This window comes from Orcinus orca, chromosome 15, assembly GCF_937001465.1.
Source record: "Orcinus orca chromosome 15, mOrcOrc1.1, whole genome shotgun sequence".
NCBI lineage: Eukaryota > Metazoa > Chordata > Mammalia > Artiodactyla > Delphinidae > Orcinus > Orcinus orca.
The window spans coordinates 7,526,969-7,547,817 of record NC_064573.1 but is presented as its reverse complement, the minus strand read 5'-3'; the positions used below and the strand labels follow the sequence as shown (position 1 = coordinate 7,547,817).

The 20,849-nt window shown below is 38.1% G+C and overlaps 1 protein-coding gene across 1 annotated transcript in view; it reads left to right on the top strand.

Moving 5' to 3' along the window:
* Nucleotides 1–16,826, top strand: part of DOK6 (docking protein 6) — a 419,479-nt gene extending 402,653 nt beyond the window's left edge. The window contains exon 8 of the mRNA XM_004279999.3: nt 8,988–16,826. Within this exon, the coding sequence (XP_004280047.1) occupies nt 8,988–9,127 (140 nt within the window). The 3' untranslated portion in view covers nt 9,128–16,826. The remainder of the gene's footprint in view (nt 1–8,987) is intronic.
* The last annotated feature ends 4,023 nt before the right edge of the window (nt 16,827–20,849 follow it).

Genomic DNA, 20,849 nt, shown 5'->3' with positions numbered 1-20,849 from the left:
TTCTCATAAAACAGAAGAAATGTCCACAGAACACGTCCTTTGTCCTGGACTCCTGGACTCCATTTTCACGAATCTCAGATCTCCTATTCTCTATTTATCTGGATATTTTCAATATCAATACAGACACTGCAATCTCGACTTTCCAGGAAGTGCTACTAACCAGAAACTATCTAGGCTTCAGATTTCCAGGTTCTGAAATTACTGCAGTTTATTGATTGTATAATGAGAACACAGAATATTGAATTTAACTATAGTAAGAAATATTTGTAGATCTTTCTCAATGACAATGAATGTCCTCAACTCCTCACCACACCCAACCATTCTGGCCTCATCCTTCTCTAGGTCGGTACCGGCAGTTTCCAACACTCCCACTGGACCTGGAAGAATGCTGATGAGTTGGAGAAAATCAGGAAGAATTATAAGTAAACCCTAGGAAATGCACATAAAACCAGAGGCTTCTTTTTATCTTTGCACTGCCTTCTGTGAGAAATTGTTCTATCTGGGGCTAAATTTAATCTATCAGATGTGTGATGGTGGGAAAAGATTGTTTACAGCTCCTCTGTCATCTCACTGAATGAGCGAGCTTTTGAACCGCAAATCTGATCCAATCACTCATCTTTAAATCATTCAAAAGTTTTCTATCATCCATTAAAAAAGTATCCAATTGGCTTCATAAGATATAACAGACTCTCCAGGGTGTGTCCCCTCCCCACGTCCATATCTCATCTGCTGCAACTCACCATCTGGAATTTTATCTCTCATCATTAGCATCCTGAGGGCCTAATTCCTGATGGTGAGATACAGAGTCTGAAAGCCATGACCATTTGGGCACTGTGGTCTTATACTGACAAACAAAATATTTACAAATCTAAGACGACAAAATTTTGTTTGTGATTATCAGAATGTTTCCCAGATCTCTGAAAAATCAACCTAGTCATTACTGGAAGGAAAAATTCTAGGTAAAGTTCTACAGAGAATGAGATGAAATCCGATGTGTCAAGTGCTAAGCAGATTTTTGGACACTTATCCTCAAACTCATTTCAGAGGTCCTCAGACTAAATGCAAGCTTAACCTTGTATCTACCGCAGAATAAAACTGTGCTACATTCTATGAAACCCTGACAGTAAATTTTCAATAATTTTGTTAATCTTCCTCATATCTAGTCTTTTTTACAAACTTCCTCCTATGTAAACTTATGTGACGTTCAATATTTTTTCTATAACATTTCTGTCGTAACTCAAATCTCTAACTATACATTACGTAGGGAAGTCCCATGCTCTTGGAAAAGTGTTTCTATGCATTCGTTTAAAATCTTTAGAAAAGAATTATATCAAATAAAACTTTCCACTTTCTCCCTAAGATACCGTCTTGAGGACGATCAGCTGGAAAGTATTCTTGTTATTGATTTGCAGGAGATTAACGTGACTTTTCAGTAAACTTGTTAAAATACCTCAGATTATAGTTCTGGGGATCTCAACCTGAACTGGGCACACCCTACTTCACGATCCTGAATAGTTCCTTGATTGCTAAAACTTTCTATAAATAATATATTCATAAGTGGGAACAAAGATGTATCAATATATAACTTATTTTTATTAACATTATATTCAAAATTTTATACCTAAACCCTTGAAAATAGCAATGAAAAATTTATAGCTCAAAAACTAAATAAAAAACTGAATTTCTATTTTATGAGATTTTCCCATTCCTCAAAAAACTGAATTTTTATATTTTCCCATTCCTCTTGTTGAGCAACACTGATGAATTTTTATTTCATGTATTCTCTACTCAGTTTCAACTCAGATTATCCCATGTTAATATTTACCATTTTAGTAGCTGCCACAGATTGCTTATACCTTCCACAACTATTCAAATGCATTCTGCTAACAGTGAAGAGTTCAGCTAAGTTTTGTGAAGAGATCAGTTATAGAAAATTAATATCACAGTTGTAGTAAATTAATATCCCAATAGGTAATTAAAATACATGAGAAATGAAATGTAAGCAACAGGAAAAAATAAATGCTACATCAACCAGAATAATAGATAGAAGGCTATTTTTAGTCCAGAGAATAGATGAAATGGGTATTAAAAATGTAATTCTGTGTGAATCAAATTAAACCATCTTTAAAACAAATTAAAGTATTATAAACTATATTGTGTTCGATATTTTTCAGTATTAGAATGCGGTTGCTAACCCACCAGGCTCTTTATAACTGGAGGCTGGGTACTACACAGAATTAAATAATATGCATTTTCCCATTCAAACATTTCTAATTTTTAAAGATATGAGTAAAGGATACTTAGATGTCCACTTATGAAACAAGCAAAAAAGGTCCATAGTTTTAGGGGTGAAGGTGCCATTATTAATAACAATAAATGTATGAATGTCTATTAAAGAAAGGAGAACAAGAGGGAAAGGAACAGGGAAAAGAAAGCTTTTGCAAATTAAAATTAGAACAGGAAAATCTTTTTTATAATTTAGTAAGCTTGGAAGAGAAGGTTAAGCAAACCTCAAATCTCCCACAAAATAAAGCAGCAAAAAAGAGAGTGAAAATAAAAAAGATTGGAAAATTATAAGATCAGAACAGCACTGGAACATATACATAATAGATGGTTAGAGAAAGAGAACAGAAGTGGGAGAAAGAGAGCAGAGAAAAATGGTGGAAGGGAAATAATTAACAAAAATTATAATAATAATCCAGAAGTATTTCCCAGAAATGAGACACCTTGGTTCCCTGATTGAAAAATAAAATCTCATAAAGTATTTGGAAAAATACTAACACCATGACACATCATTATGAACCTCATAACAAAGGATCAATGCCAGGCACTATTGCAAATGCTTTGTTTCTACTTCACTAGCAGGTTGTGAAGATTAAATGAACTAGTGGGCTGTGTGTGTGTAGTGCTCACACGCTCGTGTGCATATACCACGATACAGTACCCCTGCTCTTAGTGTTAATATTGTATTGTATAAACACTAATGTAATACACCATTAGACTGTGCTATTATGAAATAACTCTTTGAACACATGATCCTATTGGTAGAAACTATCATAATTGCCATTTTACACTTGAGGAACTCGAAGGACAGAACAGTAAAGGGACAGAGTGGGAACTCAAACACAAGTCGTCCTCCTTCAGAGCCAGCACAATTAACCATCACACAATACAGGATCCTTAACTTAGGGCATGAACCAAGAGAGATTCCCAATAAATTAAAAAGCTGAAGATAGCAAAAGAAATTTATGAAAATATAAAAAGAACTTATAAGGAAATATTTTAATAATCTTGTGATGAAGAAAGACTTATTTCAAGACACAAAATCAGAACACCAACACTTGACTACAAAAGTTAAATATGTAGCAAAAGGAAATTAAACGATAAGATGCAATTTTTCATCCTTCAACCTGGCAAAATTTTTAGTCTAATTAATATCCAGATCATCTAATGTTAAGACACAAAGTACTCTTATACCCTCCAAGTGGGAATGTAAGCTAGTGCAATGCAAATTGAGTTTATATCAGAAACAGTGGCATAAAACAACCATTAAAATTTTTCTATTTTTGACAGTTTGAAGGATGAAAAATTACATGTCATGTTTAACCATTTTATGTAATCTTAAGCCAAATTACATAATTTCACTAGCAAGTACAAATACCTCCCAGAGAAAAGGTCAAGAAAATAATAATCCCTAACAAAAGAAAAGGTGTCACCTACATTTTCTCAGATTAATGTCTCCTGATTAATTTTAGTTATTATAAAATGAATGGACTATGGACTGAACTGTGTCCCCCAAAGTTCACAGGCTGGAGCCCTAACTCCAAATATGACTGTATTGGAAATCGGGCCTTGAACGAGGCAATTAAGGTTAAATAATATCCTATGGGTTGGACCCAGATCTAACAGGAAAGTCCACACAGAGAAAAGCACCAGTGAGGACCCCCTGCCAGCCCAGGAGAGAGTTCTCACCAGGAACCGACCCTGCCAGCACCTTGACCTCATACTGGCCTCTGGGACTATGAGAAAATACATATTGTTGTTTAAGCTACCCAGTCTTAAAGAATTGATATGAGGATTTTTAAAAAGAATATTTCTAAGGTAGTTAGCATAGAAATATGTGCTCAATGAACAGTAGTTATGCCATCATGGCTTTTCGTTTCCAAATCACTGTGTCTGCTTTGAAACCCATGGTCTTCATTCCCCGGTGGTTCAGATGCACTGAACGGAGCCTCAATTCCCCCCAGCAAATCTATTCAAGGGTCATGGAGCTCCTGGGACCCTGGAATCCTCACAGGCATTTCTGGAGCACACCCCTAGGAGAGCACAAAGATCGACCAAAACATAGTCCGCTTTGGACTGTAATTAGAGCTGAGGAAAATGCAAATACAGCTTATAGAAGAGCCACTGACTACAGGTCCTGAGCATTTCCAAGCATGACTAATACATGGTAGGTTTTCACTAAGAGAGTGGAGATGGCCCTTGTTGCTTCTACCTCCTGTCTGGTTTCACCTTTTACCTGGCTGCAAGGTAAACATACAAGTTTTAAACATCCCATAAAAACCTGCTGGCCCCAGATTCACTGCAGTGAGAGCCCTTAAGCCCTCTGTTTGCACCCCAACTGATTCTTCCATTCCCTCCCCCAGCATCCGGGCCTGATCTGCCGTCTGCCCTCTCCTAACAAGGGGTTTCTAGCCTCGGGAATCAGCATCCCCGCTGTGTCCACCTAGTCCTGACTGTTGCTAATGCCTTGGTCCAGGCTGCTCCCTTCCTCAGGAGGCAACTGTTCTATTTGGGGTTTTTTCCTGCTTTGTTTTATTATTTAAAGGGACGACACTTTTTCCTGTCCCCCAGATTCTAACAAACTAATAAAACACACAAATTCACGTAGCATTACTGGGGCATCGCCTCTTACCAATTAATGACCACAAGTTTTATGCTTTGGGAATCTTCTGACTTCCTTCCAAAACAATTTCCTTTATATTTTAGGTAAAGAATAAAATCAGTGTTAGTAAGTATGGAAAACTAGAAGCTGGCAGAAAGAGGATGAGCAGTGGTAACTGTACCAGGCAGCAAAGTACTGCTTTATCCCTCAGGAAAGAGAAGATACCTACAAGAGCCTGCCATCCCTCACTTTTTCTCCTAGGTGTGATGTGAATCTCTAGTCCTGCATTCCGACTTGGTAGTTATTTTCTACTGCATTGTGTTCCATCTAGTTTATTCCCGGTTTGAATCTTTCATGATGCGGCAGGAAGTTTTCCTTCTATGGCTAGAGTCACTTCACCTTTCTTGTCACGTGGTACTCTTCAGTTTCCAGGAGAAGTCATGTAATTTTGTTAGAATAAACAAATGTCTTAAATGCCTCTGTATCCAATATATGTCCTTCCTTTTGGAGTGGACCCATGTTTCTCCATCTGGGGCTCATATACTTGCCATGGAGGGAAGGGGGTAGGGGACGGTATGAAGTGTCATTTCAGAGTATACTTCAAACCACCAGGTAAATATGATATGTTTCTCTCCCAGATTGTCAATGTTACCTGAATATATGGGTAGAAAATATTATTTTCTATTAAAACAGACATGAATATACAATGGAGTAGAAATGAAAATTCAAAAGGACTTTTAAGATAGACTGATGGCTATGAACAAATTTGTTACTTTTAAATTGCAGCATTCCCCAGATGCCCAGAGTCTGTCTTTCAGGGGATGGTCCGGAGGGGAAAGTTTAGGAAGGATTTAAATAGGGTCTCTGTTGAGTGGAATGAACAGGTCTAGTCCAGCGAGTTTTTAATTTAAGCCACAAAGTTGATTTGTTTTGTTTTGTTTTCATCAACGGTGCCTAAGGGCACAATTCAAATAAATGTTGAGAAAATGATTAATTACTTCTCTCTTTTGTTCTCATACTCATTGTTGCCAAAATCAAACAGCACTTATCAAGCCTTCATATGTTCAGCTCTGATTGAGGTATGTTATTTTTGTGATAAGCAGAAACAGCATCATTTGTGAACTGTCTGTAAAGAAATGGTTGAGGTAAGAAAAAACATCATTTAATCTCCAATTAGACTAGAAATTGTTTGTAGAGGAGATGAAGAAATCTTCAAGATGACCTTGAAGGAAAATAATATTCCAAACCTGTCACGGTGAGAACAGCGTACTGCGAGGGTACACAGAGTATAGACATTGAACAAGAAAATGGACAAGAGTGTGGACACATTCAGCATAGAAAGAGGGATAAAAACTAACATTTATTAGGCACCTACCATCCCAGGTGTCTTCCTGTATGTTGCTTTGTTTAACCCTCAAAATACCTTAGGAAAGTATGTTCTTTCCATGCAAAAAAATGAGGCTCAGAAAGGGATGGTAGAGCTGGATTTTGGACTCAGCAATTTCAGTCTTTGGTGGTGGTGTCTACACACTCCGTGGAGCAGAGGTCTCTGGTGATTGTTGAACTGAAGTGTACAGTTCTGTAACCAGCTCTTCTAAGCTGCGCTGGCGTCCTGCTCTGATCCCATACAGCACTGGCTGTGTGGACCCTTCATTTGATGTTTACTGTTATCTATCCTTGTCTGATGATCATTCCCAAAGCAGCCTGTGAACTCTGGAAACTCAGGAGCCAAGGCTTCCGTTACTTTGTCTTCCCTGTGGAGTCCTGAACTACTTTAGTAGATGCTTGGCAAATTTTAGTTGCATGATTGAAGTTTTACCGCCAAGATTCTAGATTCTGTGTGCAAAGGCAAGGACTCTTCTATATTCATGACTCAAACCTTAGCCTTTAGACCACAAGTAATGTGAATGAAAGGTGTGCTCTCGCATTGCTCTCTTTCAGATATCTCTAACATTTTTTAAAATGACAGGATAAAACCCAGGCCAGGAACATGGTCTTAATATTAGTATTTCCAACTGGTTTGTGCTCATGAACGCCAGTCTCTCCTCTTACGGGAACTGAACTATCATCCAGCAAGTCAATGGTGAGATAAGGAGGCAAACTGTTAAAATTTTAAGTGATGTTCCCCATATTGGATTAGTGTATCACAACCTTGTCACATAAGCATCATGTCAAAAGGCCACCTCCTTAGGGAAGACTTCATGGACTGCCCCCTATGGATGGCCGTGCTGGAGAGAGTCCCTCATGGCATCTGTCTCTTGCTGTGGGGATGCATTTAACATGTATGAATTTAATTGATACACATTGATTTAATACTCAAAAGCACCATATTATACCATTATTGTCATCCAGAATGTGCAGATAAGGAAACTGCGAAACCCAGAGACCAAGTAAGTCTCTCAAGATCAGTTACAACGAGTTAGCCACAGGGGCAGCACGTGTGCCCAGAGCTCTAACTCCTAAGTCCCCAAGCTGATCTCGCCTCTAATGGCCGAACCCTCCTGCCTACCCCCAGCTTCCTCTTCCTCATTGCCTCCTCAGGGTCCTACAGCAAAGAGAAGACACACTTAGCTGAGATTTTATGAGAATTTGATGATGGAATTCAGCTGGACCTTTGAATCAGCTGTCGGTCCAATTACTGAATCAGTAAGGAGATGTGAGAGATGGCAACGGCAAGGCAGCCCTGCCCCCCTCAGGCCTGAAGGAGCACAGAAAGGAAATGGGGTTTCTGGACCCTGGGAGAGGGAGGGAAGGGAGCAGAAAGGTCTGGAAACTCAGAAGCAGGAGGCTGGGTGGCAGAAGCGCAGGAGCAGACGGGACGGCCTCAGTAGGAGACGCCCAGGCCTCTCCTCCCAAGCACAGGAGCAGAGCACGGCCTCAGTAGGAAACGCCCAGGCCTCTCCTCCCTGACCTCCCGCTGAGTCTTAATGAGAGAACCAGGCCAACAGTGAAACTAACATGATTGTTATCTCGAAAGCAAGCGTTTGCTCTCACGACTTTTTAACACTGAGGTTCTACCACTTTAATTACCTTTTTATTGCCCAATGCATTTGCATTTCCTCCCTGGGATCCCAAGCTTCAGACTCGACCCGGATAGATTCCGAGTCACCAAACACACCTGACGATGAAAAGTGGCTTAGTGCATGACCTTGCGAACGCCAGCCCCACCTGAGGAGCCTGATGAGATGTTTGATGTTTCTGTGTTAATCATCTTCCCTGGATTCCTCACCATAGAGACGAGAAAAACTATAAACCAAACTCAATACGTCTCTTGCTTTGAGTGAAATAGCTCTGAGAGGGCAGAGCACACCGTATCTATTTTTTCTTCTCTCCCCACTGAGCTCATCCATTAGATAATCATTCTCACGTGTGAAGAACAATTACTGACTGATTAAGAAGGATGGGGAGACCCCTGGGAAGTTCACCTGAAGCCCTAGAACGCATCCTTTCTCCCTACGTTGTTAGCATTCTGCTAGTTTTCCAGTAATCATTTCTGGATTTTGCATTAAACAAATTTCTCGTCGCAGGGGTGCATCTGAACTATAAAATCACTGAAATAAATTTCCTATAAGACTTAACTTTGAGGCTATTTTAGTAACCATGAAGGTTTATCGTTTGGGTTAACCATATCATGAAGTAGGCTCAGTTACTCACAAACCCTCCAGGCGAAGCCAGGGCCTGAAACACAATCATTGTGAAAGATTCTTCCTGATAATTGATGGCGACTGGTTAGGATAAAGTGTAGTCTGCCTGCTCAAAAGGTTTTTATAAGTATGTCATTTGCTTCTGTACGCTGAGAAGTGAGTCTCAAAGAAAAGAAAGCGCTTACAGGCTCTCCAGCAAAAACAGCTTTTTTTTTTTTTTTTTTTGGAAAAGCTTTCTGTGCTTTTGTTCCAAAGGTTGAAGTAGAGTACAAGTCTGAGATCCCTAGCTCTCTGGCATCCAGAATTTTTGAGAAGACACACTAAGGAAACTATTGAGCCCTGCATACATTTTTAACTCACCAAGGAACCAAGCGCCGTTTCTCCATTTTTACCTACTCACCTCGCGCTTTTCGGAGTCAGTTTCTTGGTACAGCTCTCCTTCCTTTTTCTCTCTCCAGGTCACGGGTTCGGGTCCTCGAAGATGTCACGCGCACAGACGTTTCCCAGCTACGCCTCGGAGCAGAGCGAAGAGACACAGCCGTCCTTGTCCCGGTCCAGCAGCTACAGCTTCAGCTACAGCTCCAGCCTCATCCAATGACACCCAGAGAGATGCTGAGACCAGAGAGACAGTCTGTCCTGCCTGGGGGCCATGACGCCCTCTGCCTCGCGGAGGACCAATTGCAGGGAACATTGAAATGGGTTGGGTCTATCCCCGCTCCCAGTGGAAGGTTAAAAACTGGAGTTCTGCTTCCTTGATTCCGTGGCTAAGTCCTTTATTTATTGAGTTTCTTGCGGGGGAGTCTATGTTTTACAAAAATAGAATCCAAATCGTCTGAACAGTCATTTAAACAAAATCCTTTGAGTCTGACAGTAGCAGAAGCCTGGGCAGGGTGAGAAGTCGCCCACGCTGGACTATACCTGGGTGAAGGCATTGCCCCTGTCCTCCTGGCTCAGTCGTCCCACCTGAGGAGAGGTCTGTCCTTAGACAGAAAGGTGACCCACCACAAGTTCTGTGGCTTGGAGGGTTTCGACAGGGACAAATCCAGTAAGCTCTACAAATGGCATCACAACTTTCCATATAAATAAGCCCAGTGACAAGGGAACACGCCCACGAAATTTAGAACACACTCTTAAGCAGGGCCCTGTAGCTCTATTCTGTGTGTGTGCTCTGTGTGTGTGTTGTGTGTGTGTGTGTGTCTGTAGACAAATATAGATATGGATATTGCTGTATCCATCTATAACAAGTATATATCAATGTGTGCTGAGAGTGACAGCATATGCTCACTTAAATTGTTGAAAACTGTTATTTGGTGCATTAAAATTAAGATTGTTAAGTTGAATAGCTATTTTTAAAATAGTGCTGTAAAAAAAAAAAAAGGCTTCTTATTAGCAAAGTATTTATGTAGTCATGTCTGCTCCTGTGAGAAACATAGGTGACGATGTGAAAAGGGGGACCACTTCAGAAGCGAAGGAACCAGTCTGGCTGTCCTGCACGTCACGTCACTGCACTGTCTTTCTGTTCAGTAATCCCTTGTTGGTGACGATGTTTCTCCCTTTGGCCCCCTCTGAGCTACGTGGGGAAGATTGGGTGTGATCCTCGATTGGCTTTCCTTTAACCTCAAGGAAAAGAAGCACTCTAAATGACAATCTGTTTAAGAAAGAGATAAAAGTACACTTTAAATGAAATCAGACATTTTGCAGTCAGGAGACCAACAATAGGGACAGGACTATAGGTATCATTTTATGTGTCACAGATGCTGTTCCCGGAGAGCCATCAGGGGCTTGTAATTTACTGTGTAACCAGAATTGGCTGGGCTTTACTTTCCTTTTACTGGATATGGGTTGGCTGGGATTATAAGAGAAAATAGACCCCCCCAAAAAAAAGTTTTTTTCATTCCTGAGACTAATGACAAACCTACTAGATTTAAAGGGACGTGGTGATTTCCACGTGAACTGGGGAAGTTTGGCTAATTTGGGTCAACATAGATATTTTTGCCCTTAGTTTTGGAGTTTACTCAAGTAAAAATAAAAATCATTCTGCCCGAATTATCTGATGCCACGTGCCTAAGACGGTCAGCTCATAAATACTCCGAAGGTGGATGTAAAGAACAGCGAGCCCAGGTCATGTAAGATGAAAACCTGATTTTTTTTTCAATATCAAAAATTTTTTAAGCTTTCAAAGTTAGTCTGTTGAAAGGGTACCTTTTTTGCTGATCTGTGATAAGGCTTTTTTTTATCCATGTCCATAGCTTGAATGCAGAGTCACAATTCATTGTGGAGAGTTACTAGTGGTAAAAGAGGTATTCAGTCCCTCCGTGATAAATTTGCACTTATATCAACTGCCTAGATTTTCCACACATCAGATAAGTCTGAAAATGCCCTCAAGATGCTAATCATAAGAGTTAATGTGGCTGTGAAAAATAATTATCCTAAGCTTTCAGGGATAAAAAGAAAATTACTCAAATGCTCTGCACTGTGAATTTTGCTGACACAGCAGAATAGCGGACGACTGGTTCCTGACGACGATACAGCCTTCCCTGAAATCCCGGCTTTCAGGGTTGAACACCTCTGAATTACTTTAGCACATGGCGTTTGCTTTTGAAATGCCGCTAGTGAAACACACCAGAGCAACTCCCAGCTGAGACCATTTGAGCACAGCTCCCAGTGGTGCCACGCTCAGAGCAAGGCTCTCGTGGCTCACTCGGTCGAGTTGTTGCTTACAGACCACAAGTTTCTACATGGAACTTAGGGGGACAGATCCTCAGGGGTCCTGGTATATGTCTCAGCTTCATTAATGTGCCAGAAGCACAGACAGCGGGTCCGGGGGCGGATTCTGCTAATTGGACGAGTCTGCTCTTGTGTCTGTTTGGTGGGAGACACGATTCCCGCATGAAGTAGTTTCCAGAACACTGTTTGCTTGTGATCATTACCAGTGAGTGTAACTGAGGGGGTCCCAAAGATCAGGCATAACCTTGGGCCGGTTCATTCAGAAAATAATGTCATAAAAAAGAGTCAGAGAGAAATTTCCTTCCCATGTCCTTAACCCAATCTCATCACAATGAGAATAATGCTGTAAAAGATTTCATGATAAATTTTTGGAGATTTATTCTAGCATACTCCTCTAACTATACTTAAAATTGCAGCTAAGTCAAAATTGCTAAATGACCAGATAGAATTTACATTAACCTAATATACTTGGCATAAGGCAATGCACACTGTAATCAGTGACAAGCAGATAAATATTCTGCAAAAACCAAAGATGAAAACTTACTGAACCGGTCTGCTGGAAGGTCATAAAACCAGCACCAGTGGAGTAAGTAGAGTGGTCATAGGCGTGTATCCAACTCACTCGAGCTTGTAGGTTTTTGACTGAAGATGCCTCTACGCTTTGCAAGCATTTTTCTCCCTTCAGAAATTGTGTTCTTCTTTAATATACATGTGACTTTTTCATTGTGAGGGAGTGACTGCTATGAACCAAAGACATCTTTCGGCTCCTTCTGAAACTGACTCAGTCAGCTTTCCATCCAGATTTAGACCGGCGGACGATGATGGTCACAGTTTCCATATCAGGTTGGAAGAAAGCAGTGGTCAAGGAACCCAACACAACTCATAAAGGATCTTCTGAGAGCAGAGAAAGCCTGGAAGACGTACACATTTCATGGAAAGATTACCTGAAGGGGTTTATTTTTTATGTCCCCAATTTTTTGTTCTGATAATATTAATTGTTGTACACGTGACATTATATTTATGTAGAAAAGTACAAAATAACTTTGACCCAATGGTTTACTATTCTGGTGGGAGGGAAAAGAAAACACTTCTTTCTCTTAGTCATCAAACAATGATGATGATTAGCACTCAGAACTAATTTGTTTATGCAATAAATATTTATGAATCAATAGGTTTTGGCCACTGCCACAATTTGAACTTAATGAAATAAGAAATATATATTTACTTATATATTAAGGAAGATGTGGTTTGATAGAGCATGTGAAATAAAGTGAAACGTATTTATTAAAAGTAAACCTCACCTTTTCCAACAAGTAGTAACTATAGTACTAGTCCTTGTATCTTGTACAATTTTCCTCTGTCTTCATTGGGCAATTATGTTTGAAAATAATTTATCACCTATAAAATGATTAACCACTTATTCTTTCTGTCCAGTATAGAAGCAGTGGACTGATAAATAACTTTACACTGTTTAGTAGTTTCTATAAATCCAATTTATTGCATGTGGTATCTTTATAGTAGATATTAAAAACATCATAAAAATTGATGTCTGCCCCTCATTCTTTGGCCAATATCTCAGAAAACTCTGTAAAAAAGCATGATTACACTACTCCCTTGATTATTTGAGCCACTTACTAAAATGGACCATTAATGCTACAGTGAAAACAAGCTAAGAAAATTATATTCTTGTAAAAACATTGTAGTCCAGATTTGATTTTTTACAATACATACAGCACAATAAATGGGCAGTATACACTCAGTGGGGCTGAGCTTAGGCCTTTAACACTTTGTGTTTTATAGCAAACATTATACTAAAAACTGCTCAAAGTGAAAATTATACATTTTCTCCAAATCTATCATGTCTGTCAATACCTTGCAATTTCAAACTGCTTTATCAATCATTAACTATACTTTATAATCCCGGAAACTTGGCCTTCTCAGAATAGATAGAACTTTGCCACGAGACCTGTGTTAATAATTATAGTAGGTGATACACCACACAAATGAATTTCTAGCCTATGAAATTTATGGAGTGCAACTTCCCATGGAGGGGGTAGAGCAAGAGGAGGGGGACTAGTCATTAGGGCAACAGTTTAGATAAAATTACAAAAACTCCAATGACGTGTCCAGTGTTACACTGGGACTCTGCTGTCTTCATATTCTGACCTCAGTTCTATGTCACAGACATGGCCTTCTTTACTAGTTTCACCTCGTACTAAGTATGCAATTGAAACAAGACATAGGTTGTATCAGGTTTTGAAGTTACCACAGAAAGACAACACATATCAAGTATGCTTCCTTCAGTTTAGTGAAAATTATTGCACACAAAAGAATGTATCATCACAAAACACCCATGGTTAAATGTCTCTTCAGTGACACGAGCATCAGTTTCGTATGGTCAACCTCATCTGAGTTTCAACATGATGTATTAGCTGTGACACTGGCTGGGGACTAAATAAAAGGTCAACAGCCTCACATGTGAATTCTCTATCAATGTATTCAAAAGATTCACCCACTTTTCTTCTCTGAAACGACCACAAATGCTTCCACTTTTACTCAAGAATGTAAATCTTTGTTGTATCATTTCTACAATTATTACAACTAGGTGAGGCATGGGATAGTTCATAGACTCTCGGGGAAGTATCATGAGATGTTGGACACATTTTCTAAATAGATGGAATGCTAGCTAGCTCTGAAAGCAATCACGTACAAGAAAATTTCCGCTTTATGTTCTGCTCAGGAGAAAACCAAAACCCGTGGGTATTGTAATTTATTCAAAGGCAAAGAAAATGGTCAGGAATAGTTTTGCCTCATTCCAGGCTTCTAATCCAAGAATGTTTCCTTGACTCCATGTCATCTCCCAGTTAGGCATGGTGGGAGCGAGAAATACCACATGGCCTCTAGATAAATAGGCCCTTGTACGTTGAAGGGTTTCTTCCAGTTTTTTAGATGTTCCTCACTCTTCCTGGATTCATCACCACGATATCAATAGAAAGGCTTGATGAGGCAATTCATTAGACTGGCTGTAGGTCATGAATGATTAGGATAAGTCTTATTACTCCTACACTGTCTTCGAGTTCTTTGTTGGAAATTCAAATTTATTTATCCTGAAGCGATAGTTGAACAACTTTAAAAAAATTAAGTAGATGTCTATGTTTTCTATTCCTGCTAGTTCATCATATTATAATTGTGATTATTATTTTGAGGATCTTTATCATTCTGTAGCACTTTCGTTTAATTATCTATGGCATTTGTCACAACTTAGATAATAATATCCAAGCTACATTTTTTTCCATGTGAACTCAAAAAGCTTTCATTTTCAATCGAAATTTGGGAAATGGCTTTTTTACATTAAAATACCTTACACATCAAGTTTTTTCTTACACACTTCAGTAGACAATTATTTAAATTAACTTTAGATAAATAAATAAGTTAAAATTACTAAATAATATGAAAACCACATTTTACTTGCGATTTTAGGACATTTTTCCCAGTTGAAGATTTTAACGTCTTGTTAAGATTTAAAGGAGAGGAAAAATACATTTTTAACTGAAATATACCAACTTCCTTCTAATAATTCAGCTTAATAAGTTTTCATTTTACCTCATCTTCTATGTCTGCTACCCTAGTCCATATTCCATATTCTGGTTTTAAGAAGAATGAGTGGATTAAAATTTTCTAATAGTTATTTTGGGAAGTTTAGTAGTTGATGCAGTTAACTTCCTCAGTCTGCTCCCTGATTTTAGGACAATTTGAGACTTAATGAGAACATAAAATCAATCCTTTTTGTAGACACAGAATCATGGGTCAAATGGAGCAAGGTCTCCACACTGTCCCTGTAGTTGTGTTCATGTTGGAATTTGATTATCTTAACACTCAAGTGATCCACAGCCTCGTAAGAGTCGCTTATTTTCAGGAATCAGAAATTTAAAAACCCAAATTAAGGAGAAAAACAAAATTGAGATGATGATTTGAAAAAAATTTTTTTTTAAGTCACCACATGATTTCTCTCAAAGAAAACATTATGAGTTATGAGAGGCTTTTTATGGCGTTTCAATATCATTAATTCTTTGAGGCTGAAAGGCAGGGAAAATGAAGAAGAAAATGACAGAACTATCTTGATATTAAGTATGAATCAGAAATTAATATGATATAGGTCAATATGAAATAATTTGATTAATAAAATTGAGATTTACATATATATTGCATAATTCAAAGAACAATGCTTTTTCTTATCTAAAAGAAAATATATATATAAGTGGGTGGAGTTGGGGGAGATGAAACTCCAAATTTTTGTGATGACCTGAAGTAGAAGATTCTTTCCCAGTATAAGACACTATAATTTTAGTTATAGTAAGCAATGTATAAATCACAGCAACAAATCAGTCTACCCCTTGACAATAAATGAACATGAAAGCCAGAATCACCTTTACTGAAGATGACAGGAGACCTCCCAGGGTCTGCAGGGGCCTCAGTTACTCTCTCCACACAAGCCCTAACACACACACACACACACACACACACACACACACACACACACACACTTTTGACTATTTACCTACACTATATATTCCACTGTAATACTCTTTTTCCTAGGTCCACACAGAATTATCCCATCTTGTAAAATCCTTATCCCTATGAATCTTCAAAATATATTAAAATTATGTGCTGTATGTCTACTTTCCATAAATTCTTTTAAATTAATTTATATATACTTTGTGACGTCTTATACGGTACATTGTAAACAAATGTCAATTGTCATTGATTAAATTTATTGTTTATGAGTACTTTGATAAAAATAACTTTGGATGCTAGGCCCCTGTTAAGAAATAAAATACCCATTGCAAACTTGCTTCTATTGGAAAATATGTGATTTGACATTCTTTATTTTTAATCACAATCTATCCCAGATAAATAATAGTTCGGGGACGTCTGGACTTAAATACTCATTGGGCCACCTTTGGGAAGGGAATGCAAAGAAATAGCTGCCCCTGGAAACTAAATGTGAATTTCTGGCAGAACAGAAAATATTATTATAATGTGGCAATAATAAAATTAGGAAATTAAATTATTTTAAAATCTGTCTGTGTGATTTTCCCCCTTGGTAAAATACATGAAATGCATAGTTCAAGAATTACCTTTTTCTGAATTCATAGTTTCTATATCTCAATCCTTAATAGATAAAACTTATTAATGTCTTACTCATAATTCTAAGAAATTTACAAATGATATTGCTACCAGGAGGAAAATTTATACTGTGCAAGATTAAGTTTCCCCCATCACTTAAAAAAAGGTAAAGCCGTTCAAAACTACTACTTTACACGACAACTTTGCATGATTGAGACTTTGAATATCTAACTTGATGGTTTTTTACTCAAGAGTTGTTTAATGTTGTTGGCACTGTAATATTATATGATTTCCTTAATTTCTGTTATTGAATGATGAATTGTAACTATGTAATTAAACAGAATTCTGGCAATCATATTCTGCTAACCTTTAAAATGTCAATTATTCCTTCACTTATTGGCTTGCTATTTTTAAAATAAAGTAAAAGAAGGCCCTTTATTAAATGTAAGGTTACTGAGAATTTATTATGCATTTCCAGTGTTTTCCTTATGATAATAGAATATAATTTTTATTAGGTTGACTCTGGTTTGGTGGAATCATAGAATATTAATATTGAAAATGACATTGGTGGTTAACACATTTTCTAGTGAAGTCACACCCAAAGTTTTTAAGTGGCTTTCTCAGTGTCACACAACTAGAAAAAAGTTTTTCCTCCGGAACTATGCTCACCCTTTAATAAAAAAAAGAAAATTATTAAAAATGAACATTTGGTAGACAAAGGTTTAATATCCAAAGTGAAATGTGTGTGGTCATGACTGTACTAGACACCAGTAGCTTCTTTATTATTTTCCATCCCATGATATAGAACCTTTGTCACTTGGATTTAGACCACAGAATCTGTTCCTGAAACTTAATCTTTAAATATTAGCTGGATATATCTTATTACTTTACCAAATTAGTTGGGAGTATTTTTCCTTTTAGAGAGTCATGTCTTTAAAGAAAGGGTGAGGCTTCCATAATATCAGAGAAATCAAAACGGGTGAGGGTCAAGCGGTCAGTCCTAGTGCTAAAATGTCCTGCTCCAACCAGGTCTGGACAAGGTCATGAATTTGAAGAAAGCAATGAAAAATGTATGAGTGCTTTCAATTCTGTGCAGAAGGTAGAAGGTTGGAAAATACTTAGGGAGTGGCAATGATGATGCAAACACTCATTCTTTCTAACTGCTGAATGAAATACAGCTTATTCTGGATATGACGTTTTTGTGCTAATTTCATAACAAATTGGTGATGTGAACTTGATGGATTTTTCTTTTCCTTTCTGTCACTGTTAAAATCACGGGGATTATATTTACCAGGCAAAGGGTCCTTATGAAAAGTGCAAGGTTTGTGTAAGTTTAGAGCTGACATAAGAGAAGATATTTAATAAATGCATGTCAGAGGGCACGGCCCAATAGCAATTACTATGCTATTTTTGTAATATACAAAGGAAAGCAAAATCAAATAAGTCCCCAAAATGGCAAAACTGCTATCTTTATTTCTAAGTTATTCAAGAAAAATAGTAGGCAAATATACCTAATTTTGATATCCATATGGTAAAATTTTAAATCAATGTTTGAGCAAGAACTGGATACAGTACCTAAATATTCATGGAAACATGAACTATCCTAGTATCTAGGTGTTTTAGGAAACCGGGCTGCTGATGTATATGATCTCAAAGGCTAGTCCGTGGCTGAATACTTACTGAATGCTTGATATTTTCAAGACGCGAGTAGAGGGCACCCGGTATCTCTTGGCCCTTGTTCTGGCCTCCTTTTAATTACTTTGGATACACAGCAGTGCCAGGAGGGCACTCTGATGGCAAAAGGCTGTGTGGCTTTCCACAGAAGACCTGAGATGGCAAAAATAAAGGAGTGAGGGAGGGAAGAGAGACCAGCCTCGTCAGCTTCCTAAATCCCTTTCTCGAAGCTGTCTCTGCATTTCTCTCTTCCCCTTCCCACCCCTTCCCCTCCTCCTCCTTCTTCTTCTTTCTCAATCCCTCGCTTTCTCTCTCTCTCTCTCTCTCTGAATAGCTAGGCCTCACTTTTTTTCATCACAGGAAATTATTAGGCAGCATAGTCTAACATAACTCCAAAATCACCTCTTGCTATTTCTATTGTATAAATTTTGTTAAACCCGTTTTTCTAAAATTCCCTATTCCTCTCGACACAAACGTGTACATAAGACGAATATGGACTCGCCATCACTGTCTATGTGTGTGTGAGTTACAGAAACCTGTTCTACATCTCTTATACTCTTCTGAATATTTGCAAACTTTGATTATAAGGTAGCTGAAAGAAAAAAAACACTATTTCAAAATTCAATTTAAAAAACATTAATTGAATCTTCTAAGAGCTGGGAATTCAAAAGTGAGTAAGACTTAGATTCTCCTTTAAGGAACTCACCATTTAAGGAAAAGTATGCATTTCAAGTCACGAAGTAGGTATATCCAGTCTAGCGCTGTTCAGCCAATGTTGCTTGACTTAATAAACTCCTTTCTTGTTCCAATATCCATTAAAACATATGTTTTAGGTAGCCTGCTGTTTCTGAAGTTTATAGTTTTTTAACAAATGTAATTCTATTTCAGAGACCTAAATAGACAGAGCTTGATGTCCAAAACAATAAATATTAAAGCCATTAGCAGAACTAATCCATTTCACTCACTCTAACTACAGCCACCTCACTGTCAGCAAAATAATCTAAAGTAAAAATGCCGCAAAGGATATACTGTGAACGTTCTGCTCAGCTCCGCACCCCCCACCCTCCTTCCCCACCACCTGGCCCTCTTTCTCAATACTGAGAGAGGCTGGCATTCTAAATCCTAAATTGCATGGACCATTGAGAGAGCTAAGAAATGTAACTAAAATGAATCATCATAAATTTAGAAATTGTAAGTGGGATGACTAGGTATTATATAGGAAAGATTGTCCACAGCTACTTTTAATATTGTGCACAACTTAGACTGATTGGGGGTGATATTGGATATCTCAGGTAAAATCAACATTGCATATAGTACAAACTATTCACTACATACATGAACAAAATGTAATTATTCCATCCTTCGTGTGACATTTGTCCTTTCCAACTCTTCAACAGAGATGTAAAATGTATACATATCCAAGAGGCACTATTCCCCAAAAGAGATGTTATATCATGATGTTTGACATTTTAAACAATAACATTTTTATGCTATACTTAACTGTGTGTTGTAGAGTTTGGGGCATTATTTTTAATGTATCAGAACATTATGAGCTCTCAAATAATTCAGGTCACTGCTGAGAACTCGAGTAAAAGAGATCATCTCTGTCTTTTTTGGTTCCTGTCTAGACACCATCTTTTCTTGAAGCTTAAATGACATGGGATTCTTACAATAATAACTGGTGATTATTATTAACGATGTTCCCTAATCTGGAAGTGATGGTAACAGGTCTTGGGCAGTAATGGATTGTTTCTTAGTCTAACTTAATAGAAATGTTCAACTTCAACACTGCTTCTATTAACATGTAAAGAGAAAGAGTTTAGAGTTTTAGAAGAAATTGTTCAATGATCTATTCAGAAAAGCTTTGCAATGTTCTGGTTTATGGCCATATGGAGTGAAGAAGCTATAGGGCTACTCTGACTTGGATCCATTGTTCATGTTAAAGTGACTCTTTCACACATTTATGAAAGCATATAACTAGCACTGTGTAACGGGCCCTCAGGATGTGTGGACCTCCTTTCTCAAGTTGCCATTCTGTTTTGTTTATCTTGCTTTGCATTGTGTTTTCTTCCACTGAAGCCTAACATTCGTATGTATATATACACCCTGATCATGCTGTTAGTGCCTTGTTTCCTCTTACCCATGCATTCTTCTGATTCTCACTTACCTCCTGTGCAACTAATCTTTAAAATATATACTGAATACATGTAGCCAGGGAAACACTTTCCTTTGACTTGCATTTATTCCATTTTAGCATCATCCAAAAAAAGTCATGAAGTCAGGTGCCTCAGACTGTATTCTGGGATGGATGGGTGTAACTGACAGTTCCTCTGACTTAGTTTCTGCTGACTGTGTAGACTTGACACATTATTTTCTTCTCGTGGCTTGAGATGGTATGTCTCTTTACTACCTTTTGCTTCTTTTTGGACTAAAAATTTGATAAGGTCTGATGTTGACCTGAACAGTCAGGGAAACTGAGTATGATCATATGACCTCATACGAATCTTCAGATTGTATTCTATATTTTATTTGTGCTCAATTTTCATAGACAGTAAGTATTTTGTCACGTGGATCTGTGGCCCGTGAAAGTGGGACAAAAATAAGTATGGAACAGAGAGAGTCAGATGGGTCAGAATCCAATGTCAGGCCACCCTAGTGAAGCGTCACAAAATCAGGACAAAGAAACAGGCCAGAAACCAAGACAGTAGAAAATACATATACTACAAGTATGTGGGGAAGGACTTCCAGGTTTAATGCCAACATAGAAAGAGCTTGGCAGTGGCCATGATTAC